Genomic DNA, 20,021 nt, shown 5'->3' on the forward strand with positions numbered 1-20,021 from the left:
TGGGGGTTTTCGGGGGGTCTTTCAACACAGCTGTCAGAATAATAATAGCACGTAGCTAAAGTAATAAGCAGAGTGCACTGATGATTATGAGCATACATTCCTCTCATATTTAACAATGTGTATTGTGGGTTTCTTTGTATTTCTGTTTAGTGTTTTTATGTAAGCCATTAACTCTTAACTCTAAATTATATTTTTCAGAGCGCGTGTATAGAAGTTTAAGAACTCTGACAGAGTCCCACTTATAAAAACTCTTAACATCTTCGATTGACTATTATTGGGAAACGAGGCCCAGATCAATGAAGACAGCCCCACTTGCCAAAGCTCTGGAAGTGCTTTATAAAGAGGAAAAACAAAAAGTCTTTCAGTTACGCCTCTGTCTTGGACTCGCCACTACCAGAGACCTTGGGTGGGAAGTTTTTCTTATTGAACGTAGCGCAGTGAAACTCTAGACATCCCTCTGAGAGATCTATCACTGGACTTGGACCATGAGTTTTCTCGCCAGCCCTGAATACTAAAAGCGATATGTTGTGACCTTTTGCCAATGTGCTGGCTGCAGGGATCTAGGACAGCCTCATCTTGTTTTCTTTTTGCAAATCATTTCACAGGGCACAGCTGGAAACAGGGAAACAGAGATCCCCAGTCTGTCAATTAAGATGAGTGACAAATCGGGGCATTTGTAGTCTGGAGACATTCTCTCAACTCCACTGTCTCCACAAATCACTCACACTACAATCTCAATCAGTTTCTCTTCCTACGGCTTACCTTACTTCAGCTTTGGTCAAATCCATCATGTCAGTTTCAAATAATCCTAAAAAGAATACCTGCTGCTTAATAAACGAGTGACTCATATCAAAGAACAAAAGGTGGCTTTGATCAATAATCTTGATTTTTAAGTCTTCCTTCATCTAAATACAGTGCTGCAGGCATCTGCTGTCTGTGTTATACCAATATGGAATTGGAGATTGGCGTCTCAAGTATATACAAAGACAACACGCACATGCCCACGCAAACAGGACGTCTTGAAGTGTCTGACCATTCACTGGAGAAGAGGAGTCATGTCAGGGAAACAAAAGATGAAAGTACTGTCATCACAACGGTCTAATATTTCCACATGCAACCTCAGCTTCCACCTCTTCATCTGAAAGCCATTAACTTGCGGACGGAAAATTTCCACTGCATGTCTATGATTATGTGCCCTACTTTGTCGTCTGTGATAAGAATGCCTCCAATTTTGCTTCCTTCTGAAGCAGTCAAGAGGTGCTCCCAAACTGCATGCAATTCATTCCAGCTGTACAATTTCGATCCAATCTTCCAATAGATTTAAAATGGAGATGAAATCCTTGACTTCTATTACTCAAGGTCCATGTCCAATACAGTAAGCTAAAAACAGACCATCACTCTAAACATGCCGTGCATCCTAGCCAGCATTTACATGAAATAACAAGTTTGCATGCTAGCAGTGTCCCGGTAGCAACCCACACTCTGTCATAACCATCCTTATGGATGTTAATCGAGTGCCACGCCTCTGACAGAATGAAGTCCTCAACTAAAGCTCCTAAAGTCGAGGCTGTAGCCAGTCAGGCTAATCTGCAAACGTTGAGTGATGCAGAAGTATGTATGCCAAACATGACATTCCAATAGAGTCCCCCCCCCCCCTGCTGTTCCGCGCTCCAAAATAGACGTGTTAGAAATGACAAGACCAGCAGGCGAGCCCAGCATTGTCTCGGCATGACCTCAGTAAATGAATGGAAGTGAACAGTGGGGCAGACCAGACAGCTCCTATAACTGTCACTTTAAACTAAATATTCAGGGTGAGTTGGGAGGAAGAGCGTCCTTACTGTATGTCTCAGCTACCAAAAAAAGGGCGTGTAAATGTTACAGAAACTTTGTTTGAAATGCAGAATGCTTCACCATTTTAGATAAGGACATTAAAACTACTGACACACCAAGTGTAAATTAGCCATCAGTCAGGTACTGAAGTATATTTATTAACACTAAAACGTTGTTCTTTTTCTTGCTGCTCACAAAGATGATAATGGCTAAGGGTGCCACAATTCTCCAAATCCATTATTCAATTTGACTTTGGATTTTAAGGTCACAGTTTCAATCCGATTTTAGATTCCCACATTTTCAATCAACAGGGACAGCAATGCCACAATAGGATCCACTAAGTGGTAGAAGGGTACTTTACAACAAAGGGTTTGAGGTCCAGTCACTGGACCTCAAACCCTTTGTTGTAAAGTACCCTGTAGTAAACAAGCCTGTAGGCTCCGATCGGATCGATTTTTCACTTCTGTTGTTTCTCCGTCATCTCAGGCTCGGGCAGTGGCCATGGTGTCTGGAAAAGAGCAGCTGCAGGCTACTGGTAAGCTAACCTTACTTTGAGTCTTTAGCCGCTTGCTACCAGCCGGCAAGCTACGTCCGTTTTTCTGTTTTTCTCTAGACGTGAGCAAGTAGGCAGGGGTGGAGAGAGTAAAAAATATGAGGGGCGATCGCAGATCCTGCTCTTGATTTCGATAGTCGAAATCAAGAGCTTATTTTGATCAATTTCCGATTTAAAATCAAAATCGTGACACCCCTATCAATGACAATATCCAAGAACTGAAGATCATCTCTCTCTGCTCGGCCTTTTAAAGCAAGACTTCATAGCACTTTGGTCTGATGAAGGCCGTTCTCCCGTCGTTAAAAAGCCGTTTCAGTGGACTGGTCATTAAAATGTGGCAAGCGGTGGCTGACATGTCCATCCAGAGGCATGCTGCTGGCCTCATCATGTTCTTTAATCATCGCATGGAAAGAGAGCAGCCCACACTGGGGTCACTTTCAATGAGCCGCACTCCGAAACGGTCTGAATGTCCGTTCGGGATGCAATTAGAGTCCAATCAAATCCTACATCTTGTGACCCAGAAACGCGACTACGTAATGAAATCTGAGGGCCACTGCCGGACGGACTGAGCAGAGAGACAGTGAGAGTGACTGCCAGCCAAGGCCTTGTCCCCAAGCCACTACTGTAAATAATGCGCTCTTATTTAACTTGCTTGGTTAAATAAGCATTAAGGGGGAAAGAGAGAGGACTGGGAACAAGCATCCTGAATCAGATACAGACAGCATGGAGAAATACAAAGGAAGCAGCAATGTCAGGACTCTTAATCCCTAGGACACACAAGTTATCAATCTCCTGTAAATGTCAGGCACTAGGATATGCCCTCATGAATGATGGATATCTGCCTTGTTTGTTTTTTTCATCTTCTCTACATTGTATTATTGAGTGTGCGCCACCGAGGGCTTTGAGTCTATCTTGAGAGGTAATACTCCCTCCTTATAGTGGCAGCAATATCTGAATTCCAATTACCCCAGTGGAGAGCGCGTGGCAGAGAAAAAGCAAAGGGTAAAAGTGCTTTTGTAACTTGTCACCATGCAAGAGTCTACTTTGCACCTCCTGTGATAAAAGCTTGAAGATTACAGGGAGGAGAGAACAACCTATGATGTACGACATCATTCTTCAATTATTTCCCATTGCCTTTCTTAAATATTAAGCAAGGCAGCAATTTAGAAGTACAAGCCCCTGGAGCACCCTCAAGGAACCCATGGTGCTAACTACAGACCCCACTCTGGTTTAAATGGTACAAATGTTCAGCTCGTAGTGTGTTTTCTCTTTTTTTATCAGAATATATCTTTAACAGACAGACATTAACAGACAAAAACAAACTTGTCGTTAATGACAAAAAAATGAAATAGTTTACTTTACAAGTATCTCATATCTCTCAAAACTAAGACTCTACACTACAGAGACATAATAGTTGGGTAAAAATAAAAAGGAAGAGGGCCTGAGGTTTCAGTAGACTCTCTGCTGGGCACCAGAGACACACTCCAAGTCTCCACAGGAATATTACAGGGATCGTGTGGGATTATTGCTGAGAATTTGAGTCGTACTCAACTAAAGCAACTACTCATGAAAAAGAGAGAGAGGGGAAAAAAACACACACACACACACACACACACACACACACACACACACACACACACACACACACACACACACACACAGTCACCGATTCCAAACTGCCACACTTGGCTCTTGCTTCCCTCGTGCTCAGGGGTAACCAGGCTGCATAATTCTCAGAGAACCAATTAATTTTCAACATTGAATGCTCTCCACTCGCATCAATCGCTGCATATCAATATGTAGCCTATTTGTTTATTTACGGCGCTTGTTTGCCACGCAAAGTTTAATTTCCGAGGGAGAGGGCTAATTAATTAATTAGTACTTATTAATCAGATTAACATTTTTAACAGCTGGGCTTCTAATGATATATTCATCGCAAATGTTCAAACTAGAATATCCAGTTACGGTTTCTAAGCACCACAACAGCTGGAAAGAAAACTGTGTCTTTATGATAAACTACACTAAAACCTGAACCGCTCCACATTTATCACATTAGATTCTGCTACAGACACCCCAAGCATGATGTGAACCTAATAAAGTTCAGGTTTCGGCGAAGTTCAGGGCTATGGGAAATACATTTGGAAATAAAAGTCTCACTGACATGTTTAATGAAGGAAATAACAGCAGCAACTTGCCAATGTGTGAGTGTGTCACTAGCCTGCAATTAAGCGGGACACGGCGTGTCACGGTGATGTGCAGCCTAATGAGGAAATTATAGGCTACGTGCAAAAGGCAAAGCATAATGAACACATCACAGATCTGATTCCAACAGAACGGAAACGCCACCACATCAACATCCAACATAGCAGGGGAGCTACAGACACTAATGGGCCTGTGTGATGACTAATCGGCCCCGGTGTCCCGCTTACCTTGCGCTCGTGTGGAGTGGATGAGTAAGGAAAAAAATAAAATCCATGTGGCCCGCCACATCGATCTGCTCCAGGAGTCCGCAAACATTGTCCCAAACCGGGCAGAGTGGACAACAAGTGCCCGGTGAGCTGGAAGCTTGCTACTGTGTCCGAGTCCCGGTGAGGTTCTGCTGTTGTCCGCCTGCTCCCCGGGTCTTTCTCTCTCTCTCTCTCTCTCTCTCTCTCTCTCTCTCTCTTTCTCTCTCTCTCTCTCTCTCTCTCTCTCTCTCTGGGAACCTGACGCCTCTTGTGCCGGGAAAAAGCGCACCGATCTGGGAGCGCAAAATCAAGCCGCTGCTGCAGCCTGTCGCGACCGGAGAAATTCGGTCGAACAGAGTCTGTATTAGTTTTACTTTGTAATCTGCTCTAGTTTCACATAGACTACCTCGTAGATATTGAGTACTGAGTCTTAGTTGGTGTCTTTGAAGTAGGCTGTTGGATGCAACTCAGTCAGATGAATCCAGGTTAAGTCCAAACACAGTCCACTCCTCGCTGCACCTGTAAGAAGACAAGCTGCACCTCATACTTTTTCATCGCCACTTCTTCCGATCTTGAGATGCTGTTTTCTTCTTTTTCTGCCTCTTACTTTAAACTTCACCCTCGTTGTCCGCAACACCGAGTGCTTACAGTTTCTTTCCAAAACCGCGGGCAGACTTTTGCTCGAAGCCTGCCCACAGCGCGCTGTCAAGGTCGGCAATTCAGCTCGACGTCAGGAGCGCTGAGAAGAAGTTCAGCAGCTCGGAGAGCAGAGAATGAGCGCAGCGGGGGAAGAAACTTGCACGCAGTTACGCTGCCATGGTCGGAGCCTGCCGCGGAGGAGAGCCCGGCTGCCGGTGTGCGTGGGATGAGGACGAGTCCCGGGTTCTTTATGAGGAAACATTGGATGTGATGGGCTGGCGGCGCAGCGCAGGTTGCCACCATGCGGCCAGGCGCAAAAAAAACACTCCCCGTAACAACACAGCCAAGCACAGGGTTTCCAGGAGGGGATTGTATTGCTTTCCACACCACAAAAAGGTGAATGAATATAGTCCTTTGTTGAAATGATTTAAGGAACACGCGCTCTGCTTGTGTTGCCAGGGTTTGGAGTGGAGTGGTGCTTAGGGTGCCTGAGGAGAAATCACTGTAATATTTCTGTGGGGATTTACAATGTGTCTGAGTTTATTGACCTTCTAGTATTTGTTTTTATCCCCCATTGCATCATTATAGGGATTTATATTTTGGCTGCATTCAGTGATGGTGCTGTGAGTTAGTGCAGCACCCTTCTTAGCATAGTTGCATTGCTCTTTTCCTCTTTTTTTTTTTAATTCCCCACGATTTTTGAGGTGCATGACATGAACAGAAAAAGACACAAACGGCTATAAGTCTTTACACAGCCAGGACTGAAACTGCTGCATGTTATCTTGTCTGTTTTCTGCCTGTGTTGAAGAGAAGGAGGACAAGGAGAAGGAGAGGGTTAGAAATGAATGAGTGGAAAGGACAGAAGGAGGAAGAGCAGAGAGAGAAGGGGAGGGGTAGGGGGAGGTGAAGAGAGTGACTGGGCAAATGCTGTTTCCAAAATGACAGTATCAGTAAATGCTGAGGGAGAGAATGAGAGAACATGACAGAGCAAATGTTCCTGTCTTGAAAATGACAGTGCCTTGCCAGGAGAAAGCAGGAGTGCTTAGTGTTTGTAATGTTTTCTGCGAATGGCGAGTCCCAGCTAAGCCACCACACGGCTGCAAGGAAATAATGCACCATGGTAATGGCTTCTGTTGTTGCTCAGCATGATTTTCAGGCTCCTGTTGGCTTTCTCCCTCTTATCCCAAAATGTTATACCTTGCACAAAAGTTAATAATAAGGGAGTTAACATCAGGAAAGCCAAGACCGAGTGCTTCCTCAGCCACCCCCAGGGCTGCTCAGGGACCTGATTATGATTTTTCAAAGTACGTACTGTGACTGAACTCAGCAAGAGGGTAATTTAGAAAATCCCTGGACTCAGTATTTTGAGCCACAACTTTCTGCACACCAGTGGCAATGCCTTGTGCCATGTGTGGCTTTTTTCTCTCCCCCCTTTCCCTGCAGATGCCAATGCTGCCAGGTGTTAGCCCTTGGTGTTGTTGAGCAATGGCTGTGATCACAGGTGCTAAAACAGTTTACTGCAAGCTGTATTCACTTCAGTCAGAAATGCTCTTTTTATCCAGCCTAGAATTAACCACATAACTGGCAATGATGATTCAGAGGTATCTGCAGACGACTGCAATTATTTCAAGTTATTCTGACATTTGCCCTTGGCATCCATATTTAACACCTTAAACCAGACCGTTTGTTTTTGGAAGATAGATTAGAGGGCAAAGACATCTGGAAGGAATTGGAGAAAACACATAAAGTTTCCTTTAAAAGGACCATGCCAGCGTGTTTGCAAGTTGTAGCTCTCTAACTTTAAATAACATGATATACAGGTTAAGATTTTGAATTTGTTTTTCCCATTGTTCCTGGCAGCCATAGGTTTCCATTTACTTCTGTATGAAATGAAAATCCGTGACTACAGACATGCAAGTTTCAAGAGCCTGTTATTACATTTTCACACAAGAAAAAGAGTGGCCATCAATGGTTACCTTGATTGGTAGAAATGCAATTAATAAGGTGGCAGAATGATTTAAAGTTTACAATTTGGAGTATATCGGCTAAAACATGCAAAAAACACATTCAAGCTAAGAAGAAAATTGATATATTTAAACGTGCTACCATTACCACTGCACTGGCTCCGAAAACCACTCTCACTATGTCCAACAAAAAGCTTTGATCATACTTTCCCAAACAGCATGATTATACAGACTCTCTTACTGACTGAAACTTCAACCATGAAGTGCAGCACTGACAATAAAATCCAGCTTTCATTTTCATTTCTATCAACAAAGTATCGCACCCCACATCTTTGGAGGCTTGGAGGAGAGCAACAGAGAGGAAGAGAGGAGAGGAGAGGAGAGGCATCTTTGAACAACAAAGGGCATCAATGTTTGAAACGATCCAAGACCAAAGCTCTGATAAGCAGCTCGGATTCTCACTTCGGTTTGGTTGTGAGGATTGTACCTGATATAAGGGAAGATCACAAATACACAAATAGACACATTGTTGCAAAAGTAGAAATAATATCAGAGAAATGGTCTGTTGGCTGCACAGGTTGAAAGACAAAAGTCAGAACTCCAAAAAGTCAGAAAGACCTGAGGGAAGACTCCTGAGTGCTTCAGAGAGATCTGTGAAATTGACCTCCTCCACACACATCACTCTGATGCCCTGATGCAAAACTAACCCCAATGACAACTTGAGGGTAACAGTGAATGCATTGATCTCCAATGATATATTTTTTTAACAGGACAGTGCGGCCATGATCATTCTGAAAAAACGAGGAGGAGAAGACACAGGTCTTGTCATTAGATGAAAGGCCCGCTACTATTTAACAAACATTTCTCACACCATTAACATTTCTATGTCAATTAGCGCCCATTTAAGGCAAGGTATCAAAGGAACAGGGATCTTCTTAACCAAAATGAATGCTCCATACTGTCTCTGACCAATCTCACTGGAGGTTTAATGAATCGGAACAAGCAGGAGATAATGGGAATGGGAGCTTGGTGGGAGGCCAATGGGGTGATTACCTCCGAAGCCAATTACAATAAAGATCTGTCATAGCCTCCGTCTGATAGAGAAAGAGTCATGCTCTCCCATGGGGCTTCGCTGACCATCTGAACCACCCCATTCCACACAAACACACTGAGCTGAACACAGCCTCATATAGAAGGATACTTATGCAGCATTGTTCATTCACTAGTTTAGTACAGTTTACTTCTCTGGGCTTATAAGAGCATTAGTATGAGCAGTATTAGCTGTGAGCAACTCACTGTTCCTCCTCCATTTCGATTTTTTCCCCCCTTTCTCTCTTTCTATCCATTAGCTATTAAATAGAGAGTTTGACCTTTGAACTATTCTTACCTCCTCACAGATGTATGCCTGCGCCAACCAGTCAAGTTTCACATCCATGTCCATCCAGACACATAACAATGTATGTAGCGAAGACTTTGAAGGAATTTCTCTTTTTTGACAAAATGGAAGTTTTTAAAATGTATAATTCCAGTAAATAGTTTCCAGTGAGGAACATGAATAATGGCCAGAAAAGTGATTTTGAAGAACATTATAATGTCAAAGTGAAGTTGACCTTTGACCTTTTGAATATAAAATGTCATTACTTCATCTTTATCCTATCAGACATGTGTGTGAAATTATTTATTTTTTAAAAGATTTGTTTGTTGTTGCATTTTTGACTTTTATTGATAGGACAGCTGTAGACAGGAAATGGGGGGGGGGGACACACAACCTGCAGCAAAGGGCAGCGGGTTGGAATCGAACTCAGGCCACTGCGGTAAGGACTGAGCCTGAGACCTGAGGATGGTGAGCTACCAAGAACTTGACTGGTCCACCAAAATCTAATCAGTTCATTGTTAAGTCCAAGTGGAAGTTTGTGCCAAATTTGAAAAATAAATCCCTCAAGGCAGGGATCTTCAACAGGGGGTCTGGGACCCCTAGGGGGTCCTCAGAGTCAATGCAGGGGGGCATCCAAATTAATCTTATTTATTTTTTATCCTTTTTAGGCCTTTATTGACAGGACAGCTGAAGACATGAAAGAGAAGAGAGAGGGGGAACGACGTGCAGCAAAGGGCCGCGGGTCAGAGTCAAACCGGGGCCCGCTGCATCGAGGAGTAAATCTCTATATATGGGCACCCGGTCTACCAACTGGGCTATCTGGGTCCCCAAATTAATCTTAATTTTTGAAGTTTAAAAAAAAGGCTTAACATGAATCTAACATATTATTAGCAAATATAAATCCCCACTGATGATAGGCTTACTGGCCTATAGTAGTCCCTAAAATAGCCATCCACATTTTAACATGATTTATTAAACCATGCCAACAATTAAAAGGCTATTTTAATATGCACTTAGGTATGTATAAATGTATTTACGCCACCCTACACGTTATTGTAGGCCCAGTGTAATATACTACTTCATTTTATACAATAGATGTAGTAGGGGGTCCCTGCTCCTTCTCTCTTTCAGTTAAGGGGTCCTTGGCTTAAAAAAAACATTGAAGACCCCTGCCTCAAGGCGTTACTGAGATATCCGGTTTAGGAGAATGGGACAGATGGCACCTTCGCGGGTGCAGAGGCATACAAATAATGATTTTCAGGTTCATAATTCTTGAGTCTTGAGAAAAGAAGACCCCACACGCTGCTCCTGCTCAGTGTCCCTCTGGACCCTTAATGAAGGTCCAGAGGGACAGAAACCTTAGTGATCAATAAATTCTGATGCAAAGCAAGAGCAGTGCGCGGGATCTTCTTTTCTCAAGACTTAAGCAATGTTTTCTAACGCACCTGCATCTGAGATAGTTGGATGTGCAGATATCTTCTTTAAAAAACAGGCTTAAATATGATGTAGAGTCATACAATAATAACATGGTGGGCTCAATATGCTCAACCACTAAACTGGGCACCCTTGCGGAATAGTTTCTTTGGTACAGCACGTCCAAGGTCATGGTACTTCACTGTCATATTCCCAGCAGGTAGGTTAAATTGCATTGAATTTGTAAAGTGACATTTAGAAAACCTGACGGACAGTCTAATTTATGTAAGGATCTTTAATCGCAGGCATTTTGGCAGATGGAGATGAGTAAAAGAAAAATCCAACTATTCATCAGCGAGAGAGAGAGAGAGAGAGAGAGAGAGAGAGAGAGAGGGAGAGCAGAGCAGAGAAAAAGCAGAGAGTGAAAGAGGAGCAGAACTGTTTGTGTAAGGGAGACAGATGGTCAAAATAGAAAAGAAATATGTTTTGCGGTAATGCGCCAACCCTTGGCAAAGGAAGGCCTATAAAGTAGAGAAAAAAGGTAAAGAGGGTAGGCGTAGGAGTTAGGAAAGAAAGAAACAAGTTTCCGGGAGTAAAGTGGTTTGAGATAAAAACACAAACAGGGGAACTGCACTAATAACACATCAATCTGCTTGTTGTTTCTGAATTGCATTGAATCCATTACACCACCCTGCACCCAATACTCCACTTGCCCAGCTCTACACACAGGTAGGCTAAAAATGCTCAAATGTTTTCATCAAGCTGAGTGCATGGAAATTATCCTACAGCACCTGAGCAGCGATTGCACCTGACTGCATCACCCTCTGATTCACCACACTCCCTATCGCACACATTCAAGAGGCAGCAAAATAAATCATGACGTTTTGAGCCACATCGGAATTTACCTTAAAGGACTGGTTCAACAAAACAAACATATTTCGTCTCCGAGTGGAATTAAGCCACGGTAATAGTTTTGGTTTTTATTTGAGAATTCTGCTGCTACCGCCAGTACACTGGAGGCAAATGGAAGTTGTGGTGCTTACAGCATTGTGTGTAACATTGTGAGTGTTAACAGTATTTTTTCGTTGCAGGATCACTCCAAATATGAATCAGAAATTTTTTTTTTTATTATTGTGGTGCAGTGATTTACAGGTGCTGTACTCGAAATGAATAAAAATATGTATGGGATTGCCTCTACATGGCTCTCACAGACCATTCCCAAACTTTTTTAATACCGACGCTTTGTCATGGCCCTCGGTGTCTGATATCAACACACAAGGCACTCACATGCACGCACAGCTGGACCGGCTATCGACACAAAGAACAGAGAAGCTCTGATTACAACAGGATGCCATTTCTCCACTATATCATAACATAGCAAGTTATTGTTTACTGATGTTCTGAATGTCGATTACAGCGTCTTAAAAGATGCTATTTAGACTCTTGCGGTGCTTTAATGACTATTAGAGAAAAGCTGACACAGTGTCTGCTAAGAATAGAATATGCAGAATCTATGCAGGAGTACATCTTACTGTAAACGGCTCATTTAGCTTTTCAGAGTCAACTATGCTATACTATACTATTTGTCTATCAGGTCTTAAATTAAAGCAAGTGCTGTATGTTTGCTTCACTTTAAACCTTTATAGGTCATCAGTAAATACTGTACCCTCGCTTAAAGACAGGGGGTGCTTAGCCCCCAGGGTATTTGTAACTTGCGTTTGCAAAATCTTTGCACTCACATCTTTTGTTACTGCATTCGAGCTACACTTATGTCAACGACCAGTCAAGAAACCAATATGTTAACAAGTAAATAGTGATTTCAACTCTGTTCAACAAAAGTTACTGTAATGTTAGCTTTTAGACACATCAAAGCTGCATGGGGGAATTTACTTAGGCCAGTTGTGTGTGTGTGTTATGTGTGTGTGTGTGTGTAGTAGCGAGTTCAGACCAAAGAGTAGCGACGAGAAGCGAGAGATGAATCCTCCAGTTACTTGCAACGCTCTGGTCTGCAACGCTGTGAAAGCTGCCAGACACACAGATGAATGGTGAAGGAAGATTGATTCACCGTAGTTAGTGATACAAAATGCACTGTAAAATAAATAAATAAATAAAAACAATTCCTATTATTATTGTTCTTATTATTATTTATGGGGGCTTAGGAACATTTTAGGGTAGCTTAAGCACCCCTAAAATAGGCCTAACAACATCCCTGCAAGACAATCTGCCTGCCTTGGCACTGGCTGAAAAGTTTGTCTACTAAAAGTATTTAAAATAAATTCAAACAAACTAATCAATAATTCTCTATCTGCCTGTAGATTCAGATGCTTCCTTCATGTTTAACCAGCGTGCCGAAGGGTATGAATATAAGTTTCTAACTTACACAGATGCATTCACATGCCTCACACAAACATGTACAAACAAGCGAACACAGCCGTGACTGCGACTGAGGTTGCCACAGTGGTGCAGCCGCCATATAGCTTAAGAATCCTTCTTCACTTTTATCACTGGCTGGGAAAATGCATTTATAAAAAAACACATCAAAGCTGAAATAGAGCATCATTCTTTTAGTTCTAACTGAATTCTGGGCTACAAGTTAATCTGGCAGTGTCACTCTGTGTTGCCCAGACATACTGACTCAAACCTGCTTTGTGTTAAAAAGATGCCAATCACTGACACCATGTGAGTCAGTGGTGGTTCTGCCATAACGCTTATGTGCAAGCTATTTGAGCTCTGCCTTAAATATATTACATGGACACATGAGCACACATGCATTCAGTACATATACACCTAACTACAAATGGAAATGAGGGTATATGCACCAGATCTAACATATTATAAATAAACACACGGACGCACACAGCCCCTGCTGGGTTCATCTCTTTAGGGTGCCTTAGATCAACCATCAGTCAATGCAGAGCTGTAATTGGTGCAAACGTTAAACCTTGGGCACCTATATCAGATGGAGCATTGATATTCCTCCACCCACTGATATGCATTCAGGTCAATGCGTGTGTCATTGAGCCTGAAGCCAGAAAAGGCATTCACTGCCCAACTCGCTGCTCTGATGGCAGTACGCTGCTCCGGCCTCCATGTTGGAGGCTTGACCCTCACCGTGGGGGTGGGAGCTAAGCTGTTGGAGATTTTTTTTTATGGATAGTGTTCTAAAAAGAGGTAATATAGCCATTAGGTTCCTTGAAGAATATTTTACTTTTCCAATTGTGTTGTTTTGGGCTCAGATTGTTGTGCTCTGCCAAATGTAACCAATGGACAGTTCTTTTCACATTTTGAGTGTTTATTGTAGGTTAACGATATCTAATACAATATTAATTGCTTCTTTATGTATCTGTTAATCAAATCTACCTGTCCACGTGGGCAGTGTGAGAGAGAGAAAAAGACAAAAGGCCCTATCTTGCACTCAACGCAATTGCCTTTGTACACGGATGCACACAGCCCCTGCTGGATTCATCTCTTTAGGGCGCCTTAGATCAAACATCAGTCAATGTATCGTTCCTATTTTGCACCCGACACACAGGGGACCTTTCCCTCCAAAGACGCACGTCGGTAAATTAGGGAATGTATTTGCGCCCCCGGGGGCGGTTTTGCGCAAAGATGAGGCGTGTTCAGGCGCAAACGTTCCCTGGTGCTATTTTGCAGTTTCAGAAAACAGTTCCGCCACAGGTCCAGGAAAAACCTGGTCTAAAGTCAGTGGCGCGTTATTCAGATGCTATTTTAGGGGCGCATGCTTGGCCATAATGTAGCGTGCGCACAACGCGCATACACTTTGCTTCTCTCATCTACACGGACGCAGCAGTTCCCATTTTTGCAAACCATACATATAATATAATATAAATAATATAAATGCGCTTCAGGTGTTTGGATAGATCAGGAGGCACTTTACAGTACAGTCCTCAAAAAGTTGCTGCATTCTTTGTGGCTTGTTGTGTTTTACACAAAATTTCCATGAATCATGGATGTGTTGATAAATAAGGAAATATTAGAGGACTTAAGGAGATGTGATGTTGAACTACGGCGGGATCTGGTCCGGGAGTGGAGGAAGGGGCACAACAGGAGCAGGTGGTGCGTTTGGAGGCCCACGCTCCACGGCTGCAGCAATCCTCTCCAGACTTGAGGAGATGCGCCCGAGAGGCCTCAGTTGTTGCAACTTCCATAGTTGTAACTTTAGTAAGCCAGCTTTATCATTATCAATTCAAATTCTATAAATTACACAAGCTGGTTTAGGTCATACAGGAAAACAAGCTGCAATTTTTCTCTCTAAAGATAAAAATAAAAACAGCAGTTAAAGAAATTTGTCTAATTTTCACCAACGCTGGAGGAATCCCTTAAAGCTTTAGTGTGTAACTTTTTGATTTTAATGAACGTCCGTTATTCAAACCATTACCAAATCAGCTCCACACAACTCTCTGTATTTCTCAGCATGGCTATGTTCAGTCATGTTGTGTCATCCGGTGACTTTCCCGTGCAGAAGCTTGAGTGGAAATAATTACCTCCTCTGAAGAGTCCATGTTATTTTAATCCTCCGTGTCCTTCTTGGCTATTTGCAACTGCGCGGAGGAGGGGTGGGGGCGCGCGAGCGATCACGGAAGGTTGTATCATGTGAGATGCGCTGACAGTGTTGTTGTCGTCATTACTTAGATTTCCTAATAGGGGCGGCAGAAACTACACACTGTAGCTTTAAAAGGAGCCTGAGCGCAAATTAGAGAAAACAAACGTATTAGGAGATCTTGAGTGAGTACAGTGAAACTTTTTCTAAAGAAGTAAAACACTGCTTGGGCTCCTGGAAAACTTGGTTGAGTGTGCGCCCCATGTATGAAGTCTCAGTCCTTACCCCAGCGGGCCGGGGTTCGGTTCTGACCTGTGGCCCTTTGCTGCATGTCATTCCCCCTTTCTCTCCTGTCTATTAAAGGCCTAAAATGCCAAAACTAAATATAAAAAAAGAAACAAAAAGAAGTAAAACATTGCTGGGAGGTTTTATTTCTATCTTGAAGTTATTACTGACAATCCAAAAAATCCTTCTCTCTTCTCTCTTCCAGTGACAGGCTCATTGATCCTAATCCATGTAAAGATTTTGATATATCTTCTGTATTTGGAGGTAACATTTATAAAATGATATAAAATGTGGCATGCTGTTCACTAATCTTACACACTGCATCTTCCTTCCTCGGTGTCAATCTATAATACCTTACACAATGACAGGCTTGTGTGGACAAATTGAGGAGAAATCAGTTGTTTCTTGCCGTGCTGCATGTGCACCATGTATGCATCCACAGGGGTGGACTGTTGTGTTTGCGATTGAGGGTAGAGCTACAGAAGTATACTTCTACCCACCCACCCACACAGAGTATATATCTGGCTCATGATGCGGAATTGCAGATGTCACTCTCTTGGTGGCAGCCATGATTAGCCGTGACATAACCATTGACGTTTTGAATGTCAGGGACATGGGGACCTTTCACGTAGAAAAGGTCTTTGGCCAATATCCACAGACTCTGCAGCCTTCCACAGCGAGCTGGACCATATATATTTTAAGACACAGAGGGCAGGTGTTAGTCAGGCCGGACACCACAAACCCCAATGCACTTGTTGGATGTAATACATATCTGCTCTCTCATAGCCTGCCATGCAATGGGACAGAGTTCCAGTCTTACCTTAGGATTTTTTTGAAACCGAAACATAAATAGAGAACCTTCTCTTGTTTCTCTAATGGAATTACTAAAATAGTTACCTGATTATTGGCTTCACATTTCACTAAAAAGACTGTTCTGACGACAGTGTCCAGTGGCGTGCGGTCCAACCATGCAGCCCTTCCCCATGGAGCTATTTCAGCATTCAAAGTTCCAACAAAAAGCAGCTGTATTTTTCTCTGTCCCTATCACCAAACTTGCCCAACTACCAACTCTGCGCTGCCTTCCCAATTGAAAATGACAAATGGAGTTATAATGTAATTTATGTATTTAATAGGATGTATAATAAAGAAACTATGTTAAATGGACTGCACTTTTACATAGTACAGGTACCATTCAGGCACCATTCACCCACACATTCAGCCAATACTGCCATACAAGGTGCCACCTAGTCATCAGATAAACATTCACACACCGATGGTTCAGTGTCTTGCCTGAGGACACTTCGACATTGAAAAGTAAAGCCAGGGATCGAACCGCCAACCTCCAGATTCCACTCTACCGCCTGAGCCACAGCTGCCCCTATCTATTGATCAGCTCTGACGTGGGCTGATTCTAAGGGGCAGACCGATGAGGCATTCAACATCATTTCAAACATGACACATCAATAATAACACCACCAACTTTTTAGCAATCAGTCTTGATGTGCAGTTTCCTGTTAAATTTAATGTTTCTGTTCAAATTCAAATTTTTTGTTGAGTCCACATAAGTTTCAGTTATAAGTTTATAAGGCATTGTTTTGCTTTTGTAGCACTTGTAAACGAGTGTATGCAATGTATTGCTTCTGGGATTCTCGGATTGCTACAGTACATTTCAGTGTGGCTAAGGCTTCCCGAATCCAATGTTAGCCTATCAGACTCAGCAGGGGTGGGAGCAAGTGTGTCATGGCATGTGGACTGCATCTCTGAACACAGTGTTCCTAGTGAATATACACTGCTGTAGAAATGTTTTCCCCAAGAACAAATTAAAGCAATTTTTCTTAGTCTATATATAATTCAAAACTGATTTAGCGTTTCTTATGTCCTGAGAGCATACACTGAAGAAGAAAATTAAATCGCAAACACAGAACACCGTACCATTGTAGCTTGGCAGCAATCACACAATTACATGCTTGGTTAGAAACATGATAACCACTGGCTGGGCATCAGTGCACCATGATACAATGTGTGGTGTTCTAATGGAACTGGGCAAAACGTGTTTGTTATCGTCTCAATCATAGTGATGAATCACCTTCACTGACTGAATTAGACATGTTGGGAGTCATTTCGTAGCCTGGCAGGTATAACAAAACTGATCAGAAAAAAGTATTGTTCATCACAGTGTATGCATTCAAAATACATACCCTACAAGATAACATTAGACGTAATTGCTTTCAATGCAAAGAAATGAGGATAACATTTCTGTCATGCTGGAATGATCCTGTAAAGAGGTTTGCATTCAGCAGCGGTTCGACATGCCATTCACATAAGACCTGTAAGTGGCAAGATCTCTAGTTTGACTTTTCTACATCTCAGTAATGACTTTAGAGAATGCCCTTTGCTTTACTGGGAGGTGCTGTCTATTTGAAGAAAGCAAACACCCAGAGATAGAAGAGTCTACCTTTTCAAAACGAGAGAGGTTTTCATCATCTTCTCTCCCAACTCTGTTGTGATTGATTCAAATTTTCAAAATTCGTTGTCAAATTTATCTTTCACCTCCTCCTTTCTTTTCCTGCACTCTAAAGTGTCATCGTTTGATTTTTTTTTCACTAAGCATTGTCCTTAGACCTGTTGAAGAGCAAAATCTTTGTTCCACAGAGCTGTTCTCTCTGTACTTGTTACTGTCTAATGAACCTGCCAAAATTGTGTTTGTTTCATTTATCTTGCTGCAGTACAAATCTCTGATGTTGAACAGTACAGTACAGAAAAAATACAACCTTGTTAAAAGAAGTGACTTGAAGCCAATCTCATCATAACTGTAGGAGGGCTACAAAAACCATACCTCTCTGTGATCGCATGTGTCAGCCTTTTCACTACTGACTGTCACCTTTGACTTGTCTGTTCCAGTGGTTTATTGCCCTGAGACTATTCACATATCGGCCACATATGTTACCTGTTTTTCCATTAGTTATGTTCACATATGTCCTACATCTCTGAAGTTAAATTAAGTCTCAGACGAAAGACAATCAGATTTGTTGTGGGTGGCACTGTTTAAAAATAACTTACTGCCGCAATCGATGACAGCAAACTAAATATGTGTCCTCATTTGTGCCTAAGAGTTTTCTCCTAAAGCTTTTAACCAGATAATCAAGGTTTCTAGAGTTTATATCTTGGAACCGACTCAACTGTCGTTATTGGCAATTAATTTCATCGACTCCTACAATGTTTATTTAAGCCTTAAGATTTGATTGTTGTTTCACTGTTGTGCAGACAAGTGCGAACTGTACATGTATCCCAATGACATTGTGTTGAATCCCATAACTTTCAGGACAAAGTGGGCCTCACAGAAACTTTTAACATGCTGCTTTGAGATTTGTCCTTTGATGAAATGTGTAAATTGATGTCCGAATGAATTTTGCTTTAACATTTCCAATAAAGAAGACTAATCAGCTATGCTTCATTCTGTGAGGATTACAGTTAGACATTTCCAAACCCACGCATTTGAAAATCTTCAATCCCATATCTACATGTCTGTCAATCAGTCTTACTTAGGCAAAGTATAAAGAGAAAGGAATCTAAGAAAGAGAGAGGGAGAGATGCACGAGTCCTTGATCTCCCCAGGATTGGTTCGTCCTAATTGCCATGTATGAGCGCCTGAGTATACGCGCCAGCCCCTTTTATGCACACAAAGACCCTCATTAAGAGCTGGCTGGACGGCGAGCTCGGTGCCGAGGTGAATGCTGGCTAAAAGCACCGGCCTGGCATCCACATGCAGGTGCAGAGCCGCCTGCTTTAATTGACAACAGGAGAAGAAAAGGCTTCGTGCTGTGCATGACATGCCCGCCTTCTCTCTCTCTCTCTCTCTCTCTCTCCCCAACTCTCCCTCTCTGATCTGCCTTAACCAGGTTATGGGTCCATCTGACAACAGAGCAGCTCTGCTTCTCTATTCCAGCACTCAGCTCCAACTTTCGTTTTTAAAATCTCTCTCTCTCTCTCTCTCTCTCTCTCTCTCTCTCTCTCTCACACACACACACACACACCTCTCATTATTTGCCTTATTGAACATTTCAATGAAATGCAAGTTATCTCTCTCATTTTCTGCCCTTAAAAAATTAGGCCTTTAAATTCTGCAAAAGATATGTAGAGATTATTAGTATTTTAAGATAGTATTTTTCTTTTCCTTTCAAGGTATCCTTAATGTTTCTCAAAATAGAAACACTGCTGTCTCCTGGATAATCTAATACTATTGGTATATCTTATGGTCATCAGTTTTACTTATTTCAACTTACGCTGCGTTCCAAATTGCATACTTTTTCGTTTTACTTTTAGTACTTACTGCAGCTTCCCTTAGAAAGTACGTTCTGTTGCATGCAGTATGCATACAATGGGAACATACTACTTCACCATAACATTGCGACTTGAACTGTGACCCTCTTGCTCATATGTGCTGTGCACAGGATTGTGTGTCAGAATAGCCGTGAAAGCACGCTGGCTGGAATACTGCAAAATGCGACCGGACACAGTAGAACATCCTGGTATTTTTGGCATACTGCATTTGACATACTGGGCTAGATTTATCAAGCCATTTGTATGAGGGGCCGTCAGGGACATTATTCAGAATTACCTCTCGCACACACTACTGAAACGCTCTCACACATACAAGTGAAATGCTCTTATATATACTACTGAAACGGCTCTCACACATACAAGTGAACACATAACGCTCTCACACATACAAGTGAAATGCTCTTATATACACTACTGAAACGGCTCTCACACATACAAAGTGAAACGCAACGCGCTCTCACACATACAAAGTGAAATGCTCTTATATATACTACTGAAACGCTCTCACACATACAAGTGAAACGCAACGCTCTCACACATACAAGTGAAATGCTCTTATATATACTACTGAAACGCTCTCACACATACAAGTGAAACGCTCTTATATACACTA

General features: G+C 42.3%; 1 protein-coding gene across 5 annotated transcripts in view; it reads right to left on the reverse strand.

Annotated features, from left to right (window-relative positions):
- The window catches only part of sdk2b (sidekick cell adhesion molecule 2b), a 275,577-nt gene extending 269,859 nt beyond the window's left edge, over positions 1–5,718 (reverse strand). For 4 of the 5 annotated variants that reach the window (XM_039787773.1, XM_039787770.1, XM_039787772.1 and 1 more), the window contains exon 1: positions 4,813–5,718. In XM_039787773.1, coding sequence (XP_039643707.1) covers positions 4,813–4,900 — 88 coding nt within the window. In that variant the 5' untranslated portion in view covers positions 4,901–5,718. The remainder of the gene's footprint in view (positions 1–4,812) is intronic. The other variant, XM_039787769.1, reaches the window with a different exon arrangement.
- Positions 5,719–20,021: the final 14,303 nt, after the last annotated feature.

The sequence above is a fragment of the Perca fluviatilis genome, chromosome 21, assembly GCF_010015445.1.
Source record: "Perca fluviatilis chromosome 21, GENO_Pfluv_1.0, whole genome shotgun sequence".
In the NCBI taxonomy this organism is placed as follows: Eukaryota; Metazoa; Chordata; class Actinopteri; order Perciformes; family Percidae; genus Perca; species Perca fluviatilis.